Raw genomic sequence first — 23,694 nt, forward strand, 5'->3', positions numbered from 1 at the left:
CCGTGCACCATTATATTGTTACAGAATGATTACAAGCAAGTGAATTAAATTTGTAAATGATATGCAATTCATTTTGGTGTATCTCATAAAGCCAGCATCATGAATGCAAATATGAAAAAGAAGGAAAACAACACAGAAACAGTACCACTGCTTTGATGCTGGGTGACACCAGTTTGCAAAATTGACCAGAGAAGTCCGCATCGGATGAGGTTGCCGTGAAAATGTTTATGGCTTTACACCAAGATTGTTTTAATACATCTTGAAGTGTGCGTGGAAATGGCCATATGCAACATTTTTGTGCGTACGTACCATGTATACATGAGGCTCCCAGTGAGCTAAAAGCTTACTAATGCCACTTCATTCAGAGTGGCCAACCAAGTTATTTAAAGCCCTCACGGGCTGTAGATTGACCTAATTATGACACCTGATGGCAAACCAAGTTAAGTGCATTTGATTTAGATTTTGTTGTCCTTTTGTACAGCCATCACTTGGGAAAATATAAAAAGGCAGAATTTAAAGTCAATTAATGTGAAGAAATGTAGTGACTCTTTTTTCATTAAAAGCCAAGAATATATTGTAGTGTTCTTTTTAATATTATAATGTATAAGGTTTTTACACTGCAAATTCTTATATACAGTACATAGTTGAAAAGGACATGCTACAAGTGAATTTACAAAAAAAAAAAAAACTAAACATTGTAATCCTTCTTATTGAACAAATAAAGTAAAATGCTTTATATGCATATATTCACAGATATCCTTGAAACCTGGGTAAGGCACATTCTGTTAACAGCCTTCAATCTGAGCAAATGAACTATGATACAGTATAACACACATTATGAAGTGTCTAAATAGCAAATGCTTATTCGTGACAAGAGATGCAAAGAGAATGGACAGTAACCTAAAGTAATTGAACCCATTATAGGCACTACTTTGTGGTAAGTTAGTTTGCTGAGCTGTTCTTTATTTACTTGATTGCAAGCCCTGTGTGCATTCAGGAATACAGAAATTTTATTTACTGTATTACAAAATAATCTCTACTGTACAAGGCTCCAACTCGTTTTCATTCTACTATTGTCTATAGAATGTGTTTGTGATGATGCAAGAGCCTTCTCTGTAAGTAGTCACACAAATTAACTTTAAACCATACCTTCTTATATGAAAGCTGGTAACCACTGAGCCTACACGAGAGCTCCAAATGAACGATTCTCCCATTCCTGGTATCTGAATACTTTGTTGACAAAGGCAGCTGATTGTTCTTTAAAATTGGTAGTGTCCACATATTAAAATTTGTCTCCTACCTCAATTATAAAAGGCAATGGTAAGTTGACTCACTTTTGGTTCTTTTGTTTTTGCCTGTCAATATAGATAACTATTATTTTTTACATTTATTTTACAAAACCAGGCCTTTACAGTAGCATTCAACAGATCAAACATATGATAACATTTCAGATCCTGATGCCAACCCTGGCCAGGGACCAGCTACAAAATGGAGGCTGGGTTAATATTCCAGATATAACCATTTATTTCAAGTGAATTATAATAAAAGCAACGGAAAAATAAAAAGATAAAGGAAAAACAACAGCAAAATAAAAAAAAAAAGATTCAACCTCAACCCAGATACATGGATTATTTTGCTATTAGCATTAAAATGGTGTCAGATGGCTAGACTGTTATTCATCAGTGTGAACACAAGAACTGGGTACAAATAGGAAGCTAATATATGTATTAATGGTAAAAAAAAAAAATCTGAAATAAAAAACAGAAAACTGTAATCATGTAATTAAAATTGTTGGCTTTCGGATGAGTAGGAAAAATGATAATGTGTAATTAGATTTAGGCTTATTCTATGTGACAGACCCTTTCTTTTTTCCTCCATGACAGGGACCTGGTTAATGAAAATGTAGTTGCTAATATAGTAAAACAAGAAAGAAAGAAAATTTGTCTTTTTATAGTACTTTAAATAAAACTATGGTTCGAACACACACCAAAATAGTCTAACAAGAAAGAAATAAAAATTCTGCCTTGCCAGTCATCGTGAGGCATTATGTAGACGTATTGCAGTTGGTATAGAGGAGCTCCATTTCTTGACACACCTCTGCTGAATAATTCATTGGCTGAAAGTCCTCCATGTTAATGTGTCACAGATCGCATGTGCAGCATTGTTCATAATGACACTCAGTTTTTAACATATTAGGTTTATTCTTTGAAGAATAGAAGTATATGCTAAAACAAAACTAATTACTAATTGTATTTTTGTCTCTGTTCCAAGTTGCCCTGTTATAATTACACTATTACAGGATCCAAGATCAGGGTGGCTATGATGTTTTACCTACCCAAACTCAGTATATTCAGTACTTTTTTTATCCATCCATCCATTTTCTAACCCGCTGAATCCGAATAGGGTCACGGGGGTCTGCTGGAGCCAATCCCAGCCAACACAGGGCACAAGGCAGGAACCAATCCTGGGCAGGGTGCCAACCCACCGCAGTACTTTTTTTATTCTATCAAGTATATAGCGCTCTATACTCCCTTTGTTTCATAGCTTGATTAAATTGCTTAATGTCCCATTAGTTTGTTCCCAGCCAAATGTTTACTTGATACTTAATGAAATTTTTCTTTCAAATTTAAAATAACTGGTACACTAATTAGCCTTCTGTGCTACTATATGTTAATGCTGCATTGTAACTCTGTCATTTGCATTATGTGGTGCATGTTATATAAAGCTCTCTATTTCTAAGAATTCGGTAATTACTTGATTTTCTGTCCAGTCAAAGGGGCCATTTTCAGTGGATGATATCTTAGACTGAACATGAAGGCCAATTTCAGAGACAGAGGTCAACCTATAGCACCGCTTTAACAACACAGATATAATGGATTAAAATCAGAGCATTTTACAAGCACCTCCTAAGCTTAAAGTTATGTACAGCCGCCTATCATGTGCAAAATCACACAACCTACTTCAAAACAAATAAGGACTTTCACTTTACTGATAACCCAAAACAACACTTTCTTATAGTATTTTTTTCTGTATGATGTAATATTTTTATGTGTTTACTTATGAGTTACAGCTTTTGCATTTATCTTACAGAAAATAATTTATACACTTCCCCAATGCTTAACGACTAAAAGTTTAGATTGTCAGTCTTATAACCACAAATATAATTTAGCAAATTTCTCTGACAGTCAATCTATTCAAGTTTCCGCAAGATAAATGTACTTTCTAAAGGTATAATCATTTATTGTGTTCAAAGCAAGAATAGCATGAATACTCAATTGTGTTATTTTTCCATTAACTTATGAAGCCATATTTAAAATTATGTTTAGATAAAATGAATCCATTTTGCAGTATTTAAGAGTCTGAAAGCTATTAATAAGAAATTTACTTTTATTTTAAAGACACATTTCTCTTTTAAATCTCTGACTCACTCAAAGACTTATTACCTTTTTGTATTTTAGGTGCTTTAGTGATATTTCTGCTGTGTTCTGTAGTTTTCTATAACTTTTTGATAGTTTATGGTTTCCTGGAAAGGTCAGAGACATACGGTTATAACATTTTCTGACATATTTCTCATTGAACCTCTCTATAGCATACTGCACAAATAAATATACACCATTAAAGGACTGTGATCTTTGTGAGATATATTTTCTTTTTTGTATTAAATGTAATAATTTTCATTTTAATCAAAGTTCCATTTTAGTTTAGTCAGATAGAAACATTGTCATCTACAGGGCTAATAATTTTTAGATTTGATTTAAGATGGGTAACAAATAACAAAAACAAACCAAAAAATATAGAAGTGAGTATATGAGGGGAAATCAATTTTTTTTTCTTTTTTAACAATCTTCTTGTTCTTACCACCCTCTTATGCAGACTAAATTGAGCTTTAGCCATAAGGATTGACCATAAAAAGCTATTGCCACATCCTTCCTCATAGCCTTTCTGATTAATCTCTAAATTAAGCCATTATTGGCGAGTCTTAGTGTGAAAATGAATATCCCCTGTAAGCAACTGATATCTGACTTAGAGATGTTTCCTCGTTTTAACTCAAAACTGTTACAAATAATCTGGTTTGCCACAACCTTATATTTGAAAAGCTGAATTCAGGAAAAAAAGTTAATTGATTTTAGACCGTGGCACTTCAATCACTGCAAGGACAATATAAAAATTTAGAACTGAATAGCTTGCATAATTAAAGAAATTGAAGTTCTGTTAATTAATGTATGTGAACACAGAAAGTTAAAATAAAATGTCTTCAGGTTAAAATGATGGCAAAATTAATACTGAAATAAAACAATTAACATGTATATTTCAACTAAATACATGCATTACAGTTACATTCTTTTTAGTTACAACATTCTTACAAGTGGTGTGTACACTGTAATGACTGCTTAAACATGATCTTAAAAATGAATGAATGAGCGGGTGTGTGATGGTTTACTCCACCTAATGGTGGAAGCTGACAACTGCACATTTCAAGATAATGGTGCTAAACATTGTTAGACCTCAATTAGTGTTTTTCCTAAATTAGGGGGCAAACTTTTATATGGACTGTATATGCAAACTTTGCAAAAACAAAGCTGTTTATAATCATTGCTTAATGTGTTGTTGCTCCATTATAAAAGATATATTGTATTTTTCTAGTAAATATTTTGCTTATTTTCCTTTTCTGCCTATGCAGTCTTGAAGGTTCATACAAGATATTAAAATAAATCCCTATATTTATACCAAAGTAGAGAATATTGTGTTATAGTGGACAACAGTTTTTTATGTATTTTTGAATGTGCATTAAAAAATATCATGTATTGCATTTTCTTGCTTTTAGACATTGATGAATGTGGGACTGGGAGGCACAGCTGTGCCAATGATACTGTTTGCTTTAACTTGGATGGTGGCTATGACTGTAGGTGTCCTCATGGGAAAAACTGTACAGGGGACTGCATCCATGAAAGTAAAATAAAGCATAATGGACAGATCTGGGTCTTGGAGAATGACAGATGCTCTGTCTGTTCATGTCAGGTAAACGTGAAAACAGTAAATATTAAACATTTTAAGTCTAATTCTTTTTCTTTCATATAAATATTTAAATAGGTATATACTATTGCCTAATGTAATGTTTTTACCTTTGCTTGAATTTATAACCTTATTTAAGCGGCAGCATTTTTCTAAGGGTGACTCTGTATCATAAGTGACATTCCAAAACTAATGCTGGTGTTAGTGGTTCCCAATATGTTCCTGGGGATTTTATGTAAAACTGGTATTACTCATGTAAAATGGGTTTCCTTAATTACTTGTAGAGGGTAATATTGGAGATCCAGAGGTTCAAGCATGCTTTAAAGTTCCACGTTTTGATTCTTAGTTGGTTAATAACACATTGTCCTTATGACAGCAAGGCTTCCTCATTGTGTGGAGCATCTAGTTTCCTTCTGACTTTCCTTAATCCTGTCAGGATAGTTACTAGCTCCAAGTGTTTCTTTTATGGAGTAGGTAAGGCTATTCTCAAGACTGAGATTTAACTCGACAGAGTCAAGAAATACATTTGACACAAATTATTTCCAAATATTGGCCAAAATAAAAATCTAGAAATGCAGTAACTAAAGAAACTTAACATATGTTTGCTTTATTAAAGTTAAATAATTATTACTATTGAATGACTGAAAGCAAATGAAGATAAAAATCAGTACATATTATTTTCCTAGTTTTCGTTTTCTACCATGGGGAAATGTAAGGGTGATCTGATTTGGTAGCAGATATGTGTATCACCTAATACTGATTAAAACAAAAACCAAACCAAAAAGTGTAGAAGTGAATATATGAGGGGAAATGGCAAAGTCTTGAGTCTGTGTTTAATGATGCTGATTTTGTAAGGGACCAAAGATGAGATGTGAATTCCAAGGAAATAGCATTTGCGGTTTATATTGCACAATGGTGCAGTAGTTAGCATTGACACCTCACACCTCCAGAATAAGGCTTCATATTCTAACCATTTCACTGTCTGCACTGTTTGCACGTTCTCCTTGTATCCACAAGGCTTTTTCTCATTGCTTATTTCTGTTTTCCTAACACACCCCACACACACTAGTGATTCTCAGTTGGCCTGCTATGAGTATGTGTAGTTGGGTATATGAATGTGCCCTGCAGTGGACTGGTACCTTGTTCGATGTGTGTTCTTTTCATCCAGCGCCACAGTGATAGCACTGACTATTGATGAGCATCAGACTGGATAAAGAAATGAACAAAAATATTAAGGAAATTTGTGATTTTAGTAATAGTTAAAGGTTAATTTGTATTTTTACATATTGTGCAAGATCATTTGAAAATAATACATCATTAACAAAAAATACATACAAAATTTAAGGATTAAATTTTAGATTAAAAAATTATAAAAATAATTGAGGGAAAAAATGTGCTCTATGAGAACAAGGTATAGATTCCAGAAGAATTAAAAGATCATGTGTAAATATTAAATCATTAACAAAAAATACATAAAAAATGTAAGGATTAAATTTTAGATTTAACAATTGAGAAAAAAACGTGCTCTGTGAGAACGAGGTATAGATTCCAGAAGAGTTAAAAATGGTAAGTTAACACAACAAATAATAAGCACTTTTTAACACTTTCAACATTACACAAAACCGCACACAACTCTAAAAATACCCTCTTTCTATGCAGCACAATACAATAAAGTACAATACAATACAATACAATTTATTTTGGTATAGCCCAAAAATCACACAAGAAGTGTCGCAATGGGCTTTAACAGGCCCTGCCTTTTGACAGCCCCCCAGCTTTGACTCTCTAAGAAGACAAGGAAAAACTCCCAAAAAAAATCTTGTAGGGAAAAAATGTAAGGAACCTTGGGAAAGGCAGTTCAAAGAGAGACCCCTTTCCAGGTAAGGTGGGTGTGCAGTGGGTGTCAAAAATCTGATTATACTTAACTTATTTTATTTCATATATTTCATGAGTAAGATATCCTAGTATTATTTGTCTCAAAATAGCACAGTCAATCTTGCTTGGGTTTTATGTTTTTCTATGACTATAATTTTATCATCATTTGTACTGTAGGTTTAATATGCATAATATGCATACGACACAAGATCATTAGGACACGTTGCTACTTATTTTGTAGCCCCAGCTACCTACAGTCCAGTAATCTCCTTTAGTTGTTTTCTGTGCTTTTCTAAGATGATGACAGAATACCAGTAGTCTCGTTCAGACATTTCCACCTGTTATCTAGTTTATGGATGTCCTTCTTAAAAGTAGTAAAGTATTGTTTAGTAACTCAGAAGCGATGACACAGAGGAAAGTGTTATTATATTATTATATTATATTCAGTCCTGAGTATTCCATGCTCTGCTATTTAACTACTTACTGTTCTTCTGCTGCTTCAGCCAATTTCAATGTTAATTAATTTATAGTAGACAATTAAATATATGTGTCTGGCTTATGACCAGCACTTTTTTCAGGTAACTACATGGAATAATAATAACTAAGAAATAATAAATATGCCGTAGTGATTTATGAAACTAAAGGTGTAATGGCTGAAATGATAGGTGTGTCATATTATATGGATTGTACCAAGATGATTATGTCAGTTTGGTCATTTAAATAGTGCAGATTCACAACTGGAAATTTATATCTGTGCGGGCATTCATGTTCCATTCTCTTGAGTTTTCAGTCTGCTCTTTATTCTGTTTCAGAGTGGTCTGGTAATGTGCCGTCGGATGGTGTGCGACTGTGAGAATCCAACTGTTGACCTTTTCTGCTGCCCCGAGTGTGACCCACGCCTTAGTAGTCAGTGTCTTCATCAGAATGGAGAAATGATATATAACAGTGGAGACACTTGGGTGCAGAGCTGTCAGCAGTGCCAGTGCTTGGTAAGAGAGAAAACATTGGTCTGGAGAGCTTTTTTTTTTTTTTTTGTGTAAAGGTCATTTACTGCATGGAAGATAATTACATACAATTACTGTTAAATGTTGTCATTTTTTTTTTTTTTACTCTACTCCTTTTCTGTAACTAAATATGCCTGAATGTTTTTGATACGAAAATATAAATATAATATGTTTACACATAATGGGAAAAATTGAGAAAAGGAAAAATCTCTACCTTCATTTTAATGTTACTTGCTTATGAGATATGTGATATCAGATCGCAGCTGAGAAATGGTTACACAAGTTAGAAAACCTTTTCATTGAAATATGGTAATTCCCAATATGTGCATAAAATTACTGTTCTATGTAATTTATGACAACTCCAAATAATACAATAATTATTAAAAAGGGCTTGTTTAATCTGGCCAATATGCAGAGGTCCATAAACGTTTTGTTTAGCAAGCAACAGCATTACAGCTAGAGACAGTATTAAGTGCTTTTTGCAGAATGTATGGTGAGTTTAAGCCTGCATGTCAAACTATGATGCCTATAGCAAAGAGGTCATCTAGTGCTCACTGTGATTTATTTTAATCTGTCAAAAGCTGCACTTCTAGTTCAGAAGCTTTCAGGATTGCAGGTGCTGTAAAACCATCTCTGTGACATTTCAAATATCTAAACTAAACAGATCATCACTCATATATTCACTAAACTTGGTAGGTATGGTATTTGGTATCTAGTCTTCAATTCAACAGCACAACTAGAGAATCAAAATGTATAGTAAAATGCATCTTCAGTAATACTCAGTCAGATAAAGTAAAATTAATTTTGATCAAAGGTTGAACACTTGAGGTATATGATATTACTCAGTTAATAATATTGTCACTATAATTGCCTTCTACAGAGCACTACTTTTGAGGATGTTTTTTATTATTTAAAAAAAAATGATTTCATAAACGATGGCAATTACTAAAACTAACGCTAAAATTCTAAACCAAATATTCTGTCATTTTCTAGAATATAAGGCATTATAACATATAGTATTGTATTTAATAAATACATGTGCACTTTTAGCAATATACAGTATATACATGCTCAATATAATCTTAAAAATCAGAACAGAATACTTGTGCGGTTTTAACTTTGTACCATAAGGAAATGTAAGGGTGATTTAGACTTGATAGCAGATACCTGCATCACCTAATACTAATTAAAACAAATAACAAAACAAAAAATGTAGTGTACAGTGCAATACTGTCTGCTCAGACTTGGACAAATGCTGCAAAACTGATAGGACAATGATTCATAATACAGATGGTCAATGAGCCAAAACATAATATGATAGCAAACCAAATTAATTTTCAAGGTGAAAATGTAGAATATTCTTCAATCAGCTGACCTCAAACCAATTGTACATGCATTTCACTTACTGAAGTCAAAACTGAAGGGAGAAAGTCAAGCAAAAAATTAGCACCTGAGGACAGCTACAGTAAAGGCCTAGCAAAACATCAGTAGGGTAGAAATGCAGCACTTGGCCATGGGTTCTAGACTTCAACCAGGCATTGACTGGAAAAGGTTTTCAACCAAGTAAGGAAAAAATGATCATTATATTCATGATTATGTTAGTATGTCCAAATACTTTTGAGTCCTTGAAAATGGGTGGACTGTATATAAAATGGTTGTCTTTTCTAAATAGGTCATACAATGTTTTTGTTAAATGCCTTAAATTAAAACTGTAGTTTGCATTTCATTCACATCTCCTTTGCTCATTTTCAAAATGATGAAAACTGTATCACTGTCCAAATACTTATGGATCTAACTGTAGAACTGATTATGTTTCCCCTTTTGACTTATAAATCCTACATTGAATCCTAGCTTCACTCGTTGATTTACATCCCGTTTGCTTATTTCACCTGTTTATGGTTTTGACCTTTGGCTTTTTATGGCTCTTGGATTTTGTAACTTCTTCTGATTTGCTTTTTGTTACAAAGTATTACTACCCAGTGCAGGCAATACAATATTATACTTTTCTTGTTTTGGAACCAGGTTAATATGGATGCTGAAAATCAGACAATTGTATACTATGTTAAAATTAACTGTGGCATTTAAAATGGACTGGTCCTGGCACACACTGAATAGACAAGACTGAATATCTGAAGGTTTGTGCTTCTCTAGCATAAAAAAACTAAATAACAGTATGATAGTTGATTCTGTGATTTTCAGCATCCATGTTTGGTTGGTTTTGAAACAAGAACTTTACACTAAAACCAGAAATGCTAGAAACTTATAATTCACATATTTTAGTACGTTGGAGATAAGCTTTGGCCAATAATAAAAGCAGCACTGTGGAATATCCCTTTCAGGTTCAGGTTTAAATCATTTTAATCATTCCTTGTGCAGAGAAATTTTTGTGCACTTCTTGATACTGCCATCTAAAAATAAAGTATAATGAAAAGCAAACATGTGGGATCCGTAGTTTGTTATTCCCGAGATTAAATGATAAAAGCAAAGAATAAATTAATATGTCACCTATAACATTCCTTTTAATTGCACTGAAATGCCAGTGTCTATGTACACTTTAGTATTACATTTTTATAGTAAAAATTAAATACATTTGAAATCGATAAAGTAACATATTTCATTTCCAAAAAGAAGGGACTTGAATTACATAAGAAAGATTTCGTTTTTGAGCCAATATATTTTTAGACAGATAATTATCCTAATTAAAGCTGTGTAATTGCTTTTAAGTGCTGTATGCTGATTCTTGTTACTATTGCAAATGATTTTACTCCACCTTGAGGGACACCTGTTGTACAAATACTGTAGCTAGCTGAAAAATTCAATTTACATTGACTAGCAATAGCAACCTGCTCATTGACTTCAGCAGTCTATGCATTCACCTAGTGAAACTTAGGGGGGGAAATTATCATTTTCATGTCAATTACTGTTGGTGATGCTGTGTTATATTTTGTGCGTGCATTTCACAAATGGGTCGGAGGGGCAAGATTTTGCTAGAAAAGGAGAGAATTTGGGAATGCATTTGCAATACATTTTAGTAATTTTGAAGAAAACAGGGTAGTTTATGTTCAAGGGTGTATACCTGTTGCCAGTTTTATCATGACACATCAAAACCCAATGTAAACAAAAGTAAAATACAAAACTGATCATTTTAATTAGTTGATAAAATCCTTTGTTGCAAATCATTTATTTCCATATAACTGAAGTCTTTAGTCAATCTATCATTATTTTAAAAAGCTCCTTTAAGAGCAGGCACCACTAAAACTTGTTGCTTGGAATTAAAGTGATGACAAGGCAATACTGTATTTAATAACATAGGTGTACAATTTAAGAAACACATAAGCACATAGTAGATGCCAGAAATTCACCACTAGTTGACACCAGGAGGACATTGGAACTTTTTTCTGACTTACATTTATCAACTGTCAGTCAGTCGGTCATTTTCCAACCCGCTATATCCAAACACAGGGTCATGGGGGTCCAATGCAGCCAATCCCAGCCAGCACAGGGCACAAGGCGGGAAACAAATGCCGGGCAGGGTGCCAGCCTACTGCAGGGCACACACACACACACATACACACACTAGGGATAATTTATAATCACCAATGTACCTAACCAGCATGTCTTTGGACACAGGGAGGATCCAGGAAGCAAACCCAGGTCTCCTTACTGCAAGGCAGCAGCGCTACCACTGCGCCATCGTGCTGCCCTGTCAAGGAAAATTGTATAAGTTATTTGTACAAGCAACAATAGGACTATAGATAACATCCAGTTGGAAAAAGAGAACTAAAAATGAGGGTGCAAAGTAAAAGAACAGAGTTTGTTTTTTGCTGTAAACACATATATAAATATTTAGCAACTGTTTACAATTAGAATTTGCTAATATACATATTTTGGCTATTCTGTAAGGCACATTAAAAATAATGACATTTTAATTAACCCACCAAAACAAAAGTATATAGAAAAATGATGTTGTTGTGCACAATAAAACAATAAATTACAGTTTGTATTTTTTATTTAATTATTTTACTAATAATTAATTAATTAACAATTCATAAAGCTTTTTAAATAAGTCATAATTGAGACACTTTAAAATGAGATTTGTATTATTCGGTATCCCATAAGAACTGAAACCTGCAGACTATAGTACTTTAAAACCTAAAGATGAAAACATTTCTTAAAGTAGGTCATAGTCAGCTGAATCAGAAGCTAAGAATAAATCTATATAGATGATCCACAAACCAGTAATGACTGTTCCCTTCAGAATTATTGGTAAAGTGTTTGAAATTCAATAAGGTGATCAGAGTGGGATATCTGGTGGGGGAAACAAGAAGTCTGTGTTCAAAATCTAAAACAAAACAGTAATATGTGGAATTATTTTAAAGAGGCAGACTGTCTATAAGGAAAAATGCAATTTTGAAACTTTTTATTTGTCTTTTTTATGTTAAAGCAAGGAGAAGTTGACTGCTGGCCCCTGCCTTGTCCTGATTCTGAATGTGAGTTTACTGTCATTCCTGATGGAGAATGCTGCCCTCGATGTGTCAGCGATCCCTGCCAGGCAGACACAGTGCGCAATGACATCACTAAGACTTGCACAGATGAGCACAATATGGTTCGCTTCACAGGTTCATCTTGGATAAAGCATGGCACTGAGTGTACTCTCTGCCAGTGCAAGGTAAGGGAAATGAATAACCTGGGAAATTGATATGACTCATACATTTTGTAACACTGCATTGTGTTTTTAGTTTTCTGATGTTTATTCATCCCACTCCACTGTGAATATTCTAACATTCCTTATACCTTAATTGTTTTAATGCAAAAAAAATGTTAATACTAAAAGTAAGTTATGTTTTTGACTGCTCTTTGTCATGTTCAACCTTTTTAAATGCGCCAGATTAAATAATAATTGATTTAACTAGCTTTGTTCAGTTTAATGCAAGCATCTGTCAGGGCTTGATTGCACTTTTAGTATGTTGGAATTTTGCAATACTGCAATTTAAAAGACAAACATGAGGAACCGAACATTAGTAAGTTCATTATATATCTTTTTTTTTTTTAAATATGGGAAATCACCTATTAATTTGACATGTATATCCCATAGGAGTCTTACCCTGAACAAATGAATTTCCTGCACAATAACTATGATGTATGAATACGCCAGTTAAATATTGGTACCTGTTTTAAGTCAACAAGAAGGCTAACAAGGGTTGGTTTGATTTCAGCCTTTGTATCATCAAAATTCAGTAAGAATGTTGTACCCTAAGGAGCTGCTGGGGAACAAACTGTAGACTGATAAACAAGTAATGAGACCTGAAATCCAATATAATATTGTTTATTGAAGAAAGGAACAAAGGAAAAACAACAAAAATAATAAATGTTATGCAAAAGCTGATGTTAACTGCACCTTGCTCAATTCTCTTTCATTATGCTCCTTCTGACCTATAAATCTTTTCCTTCTAAATACTGGCTTCTTTTTCTCCTCACCCTTGTCCTCGCAATCCACACCACTTGAGTCCTTGCAATTGCACACTCTGCTAAATAATGGCTAGGAGCCCCTTTTGTGCCTGACCTGGCAGTAATCCTGGCATCACGCTGACATACTGGCATCTGCCTCCTACTAAAACAGGTCAGCTGCCACCCTGGAACTCCCTCCAGTAGCTTCTGTAATCACTTCCCATGGGATGTCCATGATGACTGCCTGGTCCCAGGCAACAGAAGTAAAGTGGCATTAGTCTGCTGCCACTACTCAAATTTCTGGACTAGTAACTTCATATTTTACCTTCCTTTCCAGGGAGTGTTTCTTTGCACAAACCTGATGAGTCTTTGGCATCCTTTCCAGAGTGTTTTGAGCCACAACCAGAATGGGATACCAAACTCATTACAATGTGACCTGCCATGCTACTATCTCTCACAGTGCATAGATATTTGATATCTCCTATATGTAATCAGTAAAAAACTGATTCCATATTTGCTTTACCGAATGAGTTACAGCACTCCTCCAATCCTTACTTATATCACAACTATCATGGAGTACACCACCAAAAGAAGCTGTATCAGACGTATCAAATTGTGAACACTCAGCTCATCGGGTGGAGATAACATAGCAAAAAGTGAAGAGTTGCCTATCATTAATTTATTTACAAATGTTGTCTTATCCATATTTTATTAATATTTAAAATTGTTTTACAAAATTCCCTTATTTTTGTTTATGTATAACCTATGTTAAATTAGTACTGATACTTATTTTAATTGATTTATTTATTTCATTAGAATAACCTAAATTAAATCTAAAGTATAATGGATATAAGTTTGAACAAGATCAGACATGTTGTATCTTAGGCTTATCAGCCATACCGAAATACTTAATAAAAAGATGTCCATTAAATCAATACATTTTTCTATCTGTTTAACATGAGAAGCACTATGGCTGACAGCAATTGGCGCTGTGGTTTTAAAGCTTTAATTATTTCATCAGTGTGCACGTCACACTACTGTCCTTCCTTAACTTTTTCTGAATCGCTGCGCTTTAAATTCTCATGTTGTTGCAACCCTGAAATTCTATTCAGAAAATGAGATTGTTAATATTTCTCTTTGTATTTTATTTTTTTTACGTGAAAGTCCACCTTTTACTGCTACAAGCAACGCCATTAAACTTTGGTACTGAGGTGTGAATTGCTGTCTCTCTCCTCCAGCTTTAAACCTCAACAAATCCTCTCCTACTGATGTTATCGACACTACTAAACATTGTTTTCCAGATGTGAATTGCTTTCTGTCTTTAGCAGAAATCTATAACATAATCAGTGAAACAATGTCACATTTATAATTGCATGGTTTTATTATGTGTGATGAAGAAGAAAACAAATCTGAAAACTGTTGGCACTCCAAATATTTCAGTTAGGTAAAAATGACTATAAACTAACTTAAAATGACATTACAAAGTTTTTCTCACAAATCATGGAATACAAAGTACATAGCCAGCATGAGTTTGATGTAGGGAAGGGAAAATACATGAAGTTGCACATAGCAGATTGAGCAAACAAGCCATGAGTGAGTGGACAGCAGCTCACACGCAAAGTTTCCTTAAACACGACAAACCTGACAATGAGTGCAAATCTGGGAATAAATGCTGGATTTTCTTTGTGAAAATGGAAGCACTGATGACAACATGATACTTGATATGAGATTGTGATATGAATTAATTTGGCATGTTTAATATTATTCCTCTGTAAGTGTTACTAACAAGCTAATGTCTTCTCCATATATTGATGCAATCATAAATCTCACAACAGCAAATGTCACAAACCTGACAAGGTAATATTCCGACAAACCTGATTAGAACAGTGTGTTATTACAAAAGCAGCTTCAAAGAGTTTATATAAATAAAAATAGTATGTGTCACTGATATAATAATATTTGAATTTTTATTTTACAGTGTTGATTTTAAGCAGTATTTATTTCTCAGTTAGTGAACAGAAAATGTGAATGTACACATAGTGCAACTCAAAAGCTGCCCCAGCTAATTAAATTTCCCTGTAGCTATGTCCATCTGATTTGCAAAAATTCCGCAGCTTCTGCTTTCTTATGGGGTCCAGGCAATATGTGTGACTTGTCGACCCGTGTGCATGCAAATATTTCCACAGTTCAGTTGTTTTCATTTTAAAAGTTTTAATAAAAATTCAAAGCAATATGGTTTACATAAAAATAAAGCAAAAAATTGAGACTACAAAAGAAACATTCTTATATAAGATATTTCTGCTCTAGGCTTGTATATGCTTTATTCTGAGTTTCTCTTATAAGTCCTCTGTATAAAATTCAGTGTTACGTTCATAGGTCAGACATACAGATGTGATACATGGACAGTCAGAAAACTTTATGCTGTTGTTATGGCGTTCTATTACTGCAGGAAGTTCCATTGCAAGTTAGCTTTAGGGATTAAACAGAATCGTCCATTATCTATTGTCAGAAACTCCACACAGAGCCATAGCAAGGTTTGCGGCAGCCACCCATATAATTGGTATCCTGGCTGCAAAATCGTGAATATATAACACAGCACTAATGTGCACAAAACCGAGTCCAAAACAGAACTGAGGGAATAAGGAAAAGGTGGAGGCTTTTAAAAGGGAAGACAGGAAGTAAAGTCAGATGGGTTGGGCTCATAAGGGTCTTCAGCCATAGGCTCGAGCCCGGACATGACATCAAAGGGGCCGGAGGAGACAAGGTCTTCCTTCATAGGCTTGGACCCGGAAGTGACATCAGCAGGGTCAGCTGGAACTTCCCATGAATGGTCTGCAGGAAAGCGAGAGAAAGAATCAGTGCACTGTGCCGCATCCCAGTCTGACTTGGAATTGCCCTTACTTAAGCCATTTAGTTGCCTCCCATACGCACATGTTTGACACTATATAGCTATGAGAAATAAACAAATTAGGCAAACATTTATGTGCATTTTAACATTAACTTTCTAAGATTTGTTCTTGTTCCTATTAGTTGTTATACTGAGAGGATGTGCTCACTGCCATCAATGAAATGTATGCTCTGAAATTTATTGTCAGAATGCATTTGTAAATGTTCCAATACTAAACATATTTCATATATGAAATGTCATCTACTTTAGGTGTGGAGGAAAATGATTATCTTATAAGACTCCAATTCACAGTCACACCTCAGCCTACCTCCTACAATGGTATCACATTCTAAGTGAGTACTGGACTACCAGCTTTGAATCCAGGAAGGAATTAGTGCAGGATCTCCTGTCCTTGATTACCCAAGTAACTACGAGTTCCTTCCATAATCTCATATTATTCAGAACCCAGTGGTAGAACTGATGGTTAAGCATCACCATGCTTCCTCTGCTATAGATCTCTAAAGATATTTTTTTTGAATCTGTGGTCTCTTTGTTTTCAAAATGTTTGTTTTTTTGTATGCAATTTATGTTTTTTGTGATGCCATACCCTTGTGTATTTGCACATCATGCTTTGGAAAATGAAGAACAGCTTAGTACGAGCTGAAAAAGCACTATTCATTAAATGCATGCACTTCATTTGTGCAACAGAGCACAGGAAAAATATGTACTTTGGGGAATTTCTACGTGAAGCAGCAAAGTAGAAGCAATTGATTTTGCATACATTTTACAAATTAAGTACCTAATTTAAATTACTATGGTTTGTGTGTAACTAATTGGTGTTTGCATTTTAAACCAAAATTTAAGAAATGTAGATGTAACGCTTGAAACTTTTTAGTATGCATGCACTGTTAATTTGCCCTTCCAAACTTGGTTTTTGAAGCTAACTTTACACAGCCCAGTTGCTGTCTGTCTCACCTATTTAATGCACATCATCACCATCCCAATTACTCTACCCCAAGAACAAAAACAATATTAGAAAGAAATGTGCCAAAATTTCCTTAAAAAGCACTAGAAATACCCCATTTATGTGGAGGCAGAATAATTCAAATGACTATTTAGAAACCAGGTTTTAAATAATGATTTATATGAGGCATGTACAATTTAGAATTCAAATTCAGTTTAGCTAAATTTTTACAGGCTTTGTGAGCTCTCAGATTTCCCCTGAAATGTGTAAAAACCTCAATGGATTTGTGCAGATGGCAAACTCTTAATACAACAATTCTTTTCTTCTGCTTGCATTTCATTTTCACGGTAGAGGAATTGGAATTAAACGAAAGCACAGACAGCCATGAAGAAAAGACATACATTTGTGTGAAACATTGTAATTGGATTTGCAACACTTTAATGTACAATATATTTCATTAACCTTGTCACTGAAATTTTTAATTTATGCCAATTTAAGCCATCGGGAAGTTTTAGGTGATAGATTTGGCATTAGCAAAGCAAGTATTTCAAGCTACGTTATATGGCTCAGTCTGTGAGGCAGCTCTAGTAGCCACTATAGGAGGGGTGGGCAGACTATTTTGGTGGAGGCTAAATTATCAATAACAACTCATATAGCTGTACAAAATCAAGGTGTGAATATGAACCTAGGGAATCTAGTAGATATGTTAATGAAAAAACTTTAAAAATATTTGCTCCAAGAAATTGTTTAGTTATAACAGTTTTTATTCAAAGTTATTAAAACCAATACTGAAATTCCCAAAAGTGGACTCATTTTAAAGTACAGATTTCATTATGACATTGTTCTAGTCATGAACATGAAACTGCTTGCCTCTGCACTCATTTAATATCAACTGATATGCTAGATGTCACAGTAATTAATTTAAAAGATTTGTATCATCAGAAGTTAGCAGGCCTCTCTATACTTGCTTTTAACAGTTTAGTAAATAATGATACCATGTGGCAAAGCATTCTTGGAAACCTCAGAGAGAAATCCTGATATGGAGTCCATAGAAATCAAGCAAATAAACTTTGGTAAACATAGTTTTACTATTGCACTGGAGTTCAATTACTCCCTAATGCATGACTTCTAGCATATTGTCCACATACACAGGAAAAGGAGATGGAAAAAAATTGCAAATGTCCTAAAAGTGAAATTCAAATTCTTGACAAAGGATAGATAGATAGATAGATAATGGAAACCTGAGTGGCAAAGTCCCCACTTCTTTCTGAACACTATTCCCTGAATTTGAGAAAATAAAAATATTTTGCCTGTTGCAACTGACTCAGATTAATGTGAAGAATGAAAAAAAAAGACAAGTTAACAGCACTCAACCATTTTTGGAATGAGGTCACTTGGAAAGCTGTAACCGTCCTCCTCTTCTGACTCGGCAATGAAACGTTTGAAAAATACACAAATTGCCTGAAGGCACGGTTAGGATGCTGCTCTCGGTAACTGCATTTTACTTCTTGTCTCAACAAACACAGAGGTTGAAGTACAGGGATAATGCATTTTAGTCAATCTACTACTCAAAAATCTTTTACCTTGTAACTTTCGTCTTGCATATTTGTAAATGGCGCTCTTTATAGTGATGTGTGCACAGACCCAGAGTCACACCTGGAACTCTGTCTTCAGAATGCGCCACTGCCAGCCAAGTTCATCACTGCTCATAGTCTTTTAAAAGCAGACATGTACTGTAAAACAAAGGAGAGCAAGCAGGTAAAAATAAGCACACTAACTGTCCCAATTCATATGGTAAGAGCTTGGTTTATTTAATTATGCCCTACCCCATTGTATTTCCACATTGACGAAATTAGGCCAGAGCACTAATTTAATGAGGATCACTTCCTATGGCCATTGCTCTCACTATAAATTGCTTCCACCCTTGACCAGGATGTAAATAAGAAGACTCAAGTGACTATGTAGGACTTTGTCTTGCAAAAGGAACATTTCTACTGAGCCCTGTTTCCCCGTCAATACAAGTAGCGCTGTGCCATATTGTAAAAGTATGCAGTTGAAGAATTGTAGTTTGTTGGAAAAACCATCAATGCACCATGAAGAGTATGCAGCAGATTATTGATAACGCACAGATTTTGTGTCGAAGAAACTCGTATGGACACATTGGTTGGAAAATCTCATTAGGTAGGCCTGATTTTAGATGTTTGGTTAATGGGGGACAGGATTGCCTTGAAATACCATAACATGCCATGCCATGAAATTCAGTGTGGTTTATTTCTCCTTATGTATTCTCTGGTAAAAACATCAGCTACTACAGAAATTATCGGTCATATTAAAGTAATTGAAAATAATGGAGGAGGATAAGGGACAATAATTTTTCCACATAAATAAAAGTGAATAATTAGTTATTTGTTTCTCAGATTGTGAGGGTTTTGAAAATGCTCAACAAAAATCATAGTCTTGGGATCAAAGAGGGTCAAAGGATCGAATGAACATTAATTTAAAGGCATGAACAATAAATTGTAGTCTTGAATGCCAAGTCTGAACCCAGTAATTCTTAAACAAAAAACATTTTTGAAGAGTGTCTTTCCCTTATTTATTTATTATTTTTTTATTGCATAGCTGGCTGTTCTAATTTGTCACGTGTGTAAAAACACATTGCAACAAAGAAGTGTCCTTGGATGTGAAAGGCAACATGAAGCACAGCATTATATATTCATAGTGTCAAAAAGCAGTATAATGGAAGCAATTAATAAAATGAATTAACAAAAGACCAAATTAGCATAAGTCACCCTAATTAAGAGTGTTTATAAGAACTGATTTACTTTAAGAGGTTGAAATACATAGTATGAATATTTGAATAACATATTTGAATATTTAAAATGTGTTCTTGGGTGGCATGGTGGCGCAGTGGGTAGCGCTGCTGCTTCACAGTTAGGAGACCTGGGTTCACTTCCTGGGTCCTCCCTGCGTGGAGTTTGCATGTTCTCCCTGTGTCTGAGTGGGTGTCCTCTGGGTACTCCGGTTTCTTCCCACAGTCCAAAGACATGCAGGTTAGGTGCATTGGTGATCCTAAATTGTGCTTAGTGTGTGTGTGTGCCCTGCGCTGGGCTAACTGCCTGCCCGGGGTTTGTTTCCTGCCTTGTGCCCTGTGTTGGCTGGGATTGGCTGCAGCAGACCCCTGTGACCCTGTTTTAGGATATATGGGTTGGATGATGGATGGATGGAAATATGTGCTTCGATTTAAATGTTTAAAGTCTACATATTAATGATTGTAAAAAAATTGTCTAATAGAGGTCCATCATGAGACAGATCCCTAGTAAATGATTAAAAATAAAAATAAAAAAATAACATATACACATTTACTGATTTTAAAACAGTATAAAATGATACCCAACATGCTTATATTTGAAATTTGTCATCTTTAAACCTTCTGGGAGTGGCTCTTAGAGGGTTAGGGCCACAAGCAAAGAATCCAATATGAAAAATATTGTCTTAATGATTAGCAAACCTCAATAGAGCATAAAATGACACTCCACATGCCTATATTACTGATCCCCCCAAGTTGTCTGAAGAGGAGGAAGTTTGAACCCTTGTATCCCTTTAGCGGATAAGGCCCTGGTGTATGTTGATGTGATATGCACCACTTCAACTTCTTCTGATAATTTTTGACAAAGACACCTATTGGTTTATTTTTTGTCATAAGGGTCTAATTTCCTGGACGAAATATGGTTCTAAAATGCCATAAAAAGAGAACCAAAATATGGGATAATCCCTAAAGGCTCAGCATTATGCATAACTAGATATTAAGACGAGTCAAACAATATATCATATGCAAGAATTTTCTCAACCAGACAAAAACAACTGAAGTGATTTCAAAGCATTTGGAAGAAATTCGTATAAACACAAAAATGTGGAAGAAAATCCCAAATCAGCTAAATGATATTTATCAGATTGGTGATCCTGATATTGGTAACACTAGTCACCACCAAAAATAAACTGAGTGCTGTTTACTGTGCAGCACAGATGGCACCTGTCATAATGTGAATGTCTTTGGAATATGCACAATTATCTACAATTATTTACCTAATAAGGTGTATGAGGTCATGTGAAATAATAAGTGTAGTATCTAAAGATCAAATAAACCTGGTGCATCACTGGGTGGCATTAAAAGAACATTTACTACCAGATTGTATGATGACATTGATCAGGAAATAAATCTTTAAGCTTTGAGTAAAACTCGTAAACTCTTAAAATGTTTACCAACACTTTAACAATGCTTAAAAAAGACAATATTGTGAGCATTTCGACAACACAAGTGTGCATACAAAACAAATAGCTGATTAGGCGAGGCAGGGTACAGCATCTGTGGGTAGAAATAAGTAGATTTGTAAAATATAGGCATAAATAGGGGATAACCATTGTAATTAAAGACAGAGAGACGTCAAAAAAGTTTGGGGATCCACCCTGTATACTTGACAATGCTTAATGAAAAGAAAAATTCAGTAAGAGTAGTCAGAAATGACTGTGTCCAAAACTGGATGGTTCGTGATCTGAAGAGGTTGGGTTTTTAAAGCGGTGAGGGAGGACAAGGCGTGTCTGCTGAGTTGCTGGAAGTGATGACAGAGCTTGATTGTAGTTGTGGCCAGGGGTGCAGAATTAGAGAGGTTTTACTTCTGGGGATCTACCGGGGAAGGAGAAAAAACATTAGTACAGCTTGTTAACCCCGTCCTGGTATACAACAACCACTTAAGCCCCTTGACTGCCTCCAATGCCCGCATGTGATACCATATATTGATTTTCAAAAAAAGAGGATGTGAGACATTAATTGGCATCAGACCCAAGCCTCCAAAGTTATCAATGTTTATTAATTTTTCTAATAAAAATAATTTACATTTCTTACATTTTATTAAACCTCTAAGTAAATTCTTTAGACAGTTGTGTCATTGATGCAGTATTTCCCTTACAGTACAAAATGGCAAAAAAGGAAAACAAAATCCCTATTTTAAACTTAAAATTTTTATATTTTGAATGTACTGTGATTACTGCTATCAGCTTCAGTGCCTTATCTCCAAATGCTCATAAACTGTTTTAATGGAATTGAGAGCAATCACAGAATTAATTATTGCTTCTGTCTGGGTGCAAACACGTACTAATTGGAATTGTTGTAATCTGATATTTTATTTAATTTCTGGGTGGTTTCTTGAGTGCTTTTTTGTTTTATTTGCATTCATTTTGGGTTTTTTCTTCCCAAGAAATCCTTTTTTATATTTTTTTGTCCGACCCCCACCCCCCCACACGAGCTCCATGCTCTAACCAATCCTGTGCAATTGGTGGCCAAAATCCTTGGCATGGAACTGCCTGCACCACACTAAAAGCACTTACAAAACTAACAATAAAACCAAACCCAAAACCTCTTTTTTCTTAAAACAGGACATTAAAAGAATATGAACTTTAAAAAAACATAGTAAATAAATAGCCCATTGAGGAATTTGTATGGCTTTGTCAGACAGATAGTTTAAGCCTAAAAAAGGACACATCCAAGGAAAAGAAAACTTCAGGTTACCCTAGTTTATACAGTATATGCTACACCATGAGTTATAGTTCAAGGATCTTTTCTGAATAAGGTGGTATCAGAAATTATGTTCAGGCAAGGAAAGATTAGGTCCCCCACATGTTCCATAACTGAGGGCTGATCATACTTTTAACAAGGTAGCATGTAGATGGTGGGTCATTAAATGCAACAGATTTTTTCCTACTCTTGATTTCAGCACGAGACTTGATCGCTTCATTGAATGGGGCATGGGGTCCTCTTTGATAATTTCTGCTTGCAGTCACTGCATCATTGCATCGAGATAAAGAATAAAGTTGGCATAATGTTATTGTCATGTCCATCCATCTGTTAGTTTATGCATGTATGTTGAAAGAAAGTTATACATTTTACATTTTTTAACAAAATTTAACTGCAAAAGTGTTCAGGATGTGTTAAAACATGGTATTCAATTCAGAGCCCAATGAAATTCTCCTGATATTGTACCTATCAAAGAAGACAACTCTAAAAAACAGGACAAATGAGATTTGTTAGAGGTTAATTTATTTTTGTGTGTACACCTCTTGCAGCCTAGAGCACTGCATGGGGAATGCTTTATTTTTAAAGCAATAAATCATTTAGCCTGTCTCTAAACCAGACTGAGTGCTTGGCTATACAGTATGCGGTTTTATAGGGCTTCTCGCATGCATCAGCAGTGCAACGTATTACTCCATTTAATGGTTAACACATTTCCAGGGCAGATATAAGTTTCTGGAAGTCTTATGGCAATGTTATATCAGATTCTTGCTTAAAGTAGTCACATTTTTCAAATTATTTTTCATGGCATTAATTTTTCATACTGCTACCTCATAAACAAAAATGTGAGATATCAGAATGACAGGTTATTTGAATGGGACATGCATATCACTACGTAGTGGATTTTTTTTCATTGTACAAAGATACTGTTTGTAAAATT

General features: G+C 34.6%; 1 protein-coding gene across 3 annotated transcripts in view; it reads left to right on the forward strand.

Annotated features, from left to right (window-relative positions):
* The window catches only part of nell2b (neural EGFL like 2b), a 405,950-nt gene that overhangs the window by 371,835 nt on the left and 10,421 nt on the right, over positions 1-23,694 (forward strand). For all 3 annotated transcript variants that reach the window (XM_039760883.1, XM_039760881.1, XM_039760882.1), the window contains 3 exons: positions 4,826-5,019; positions 7,701-7,877; positions 12,337-12,561. In XM_039760883.1, coding sequence (XP_039616817.1) covers positions 4,826-5,019; positions 7,701-7,877; positions 12,337-12,561 — 596 coding nt within the window. The remainder of the gene's footprint in view (positions 1-4,825; positions 5,020-7,700; positions 7,878-12,336; positions 12,562-23,694) is intronic.

Source organism: Polypterus senegalus, chromosome 8, assembly GCF_016835505.1.
Source record: "Polypterus senegalus isolate Bchr_013 chromosome 8, ASM1683550v1, whole genome shotgun sequence".
Lineage (NCBI taxonomy): Eukaryota > Metazoa > Chordata > Cladistia > Polypteriformes > Polypteridae > Polypterus > Polypterus senegalus.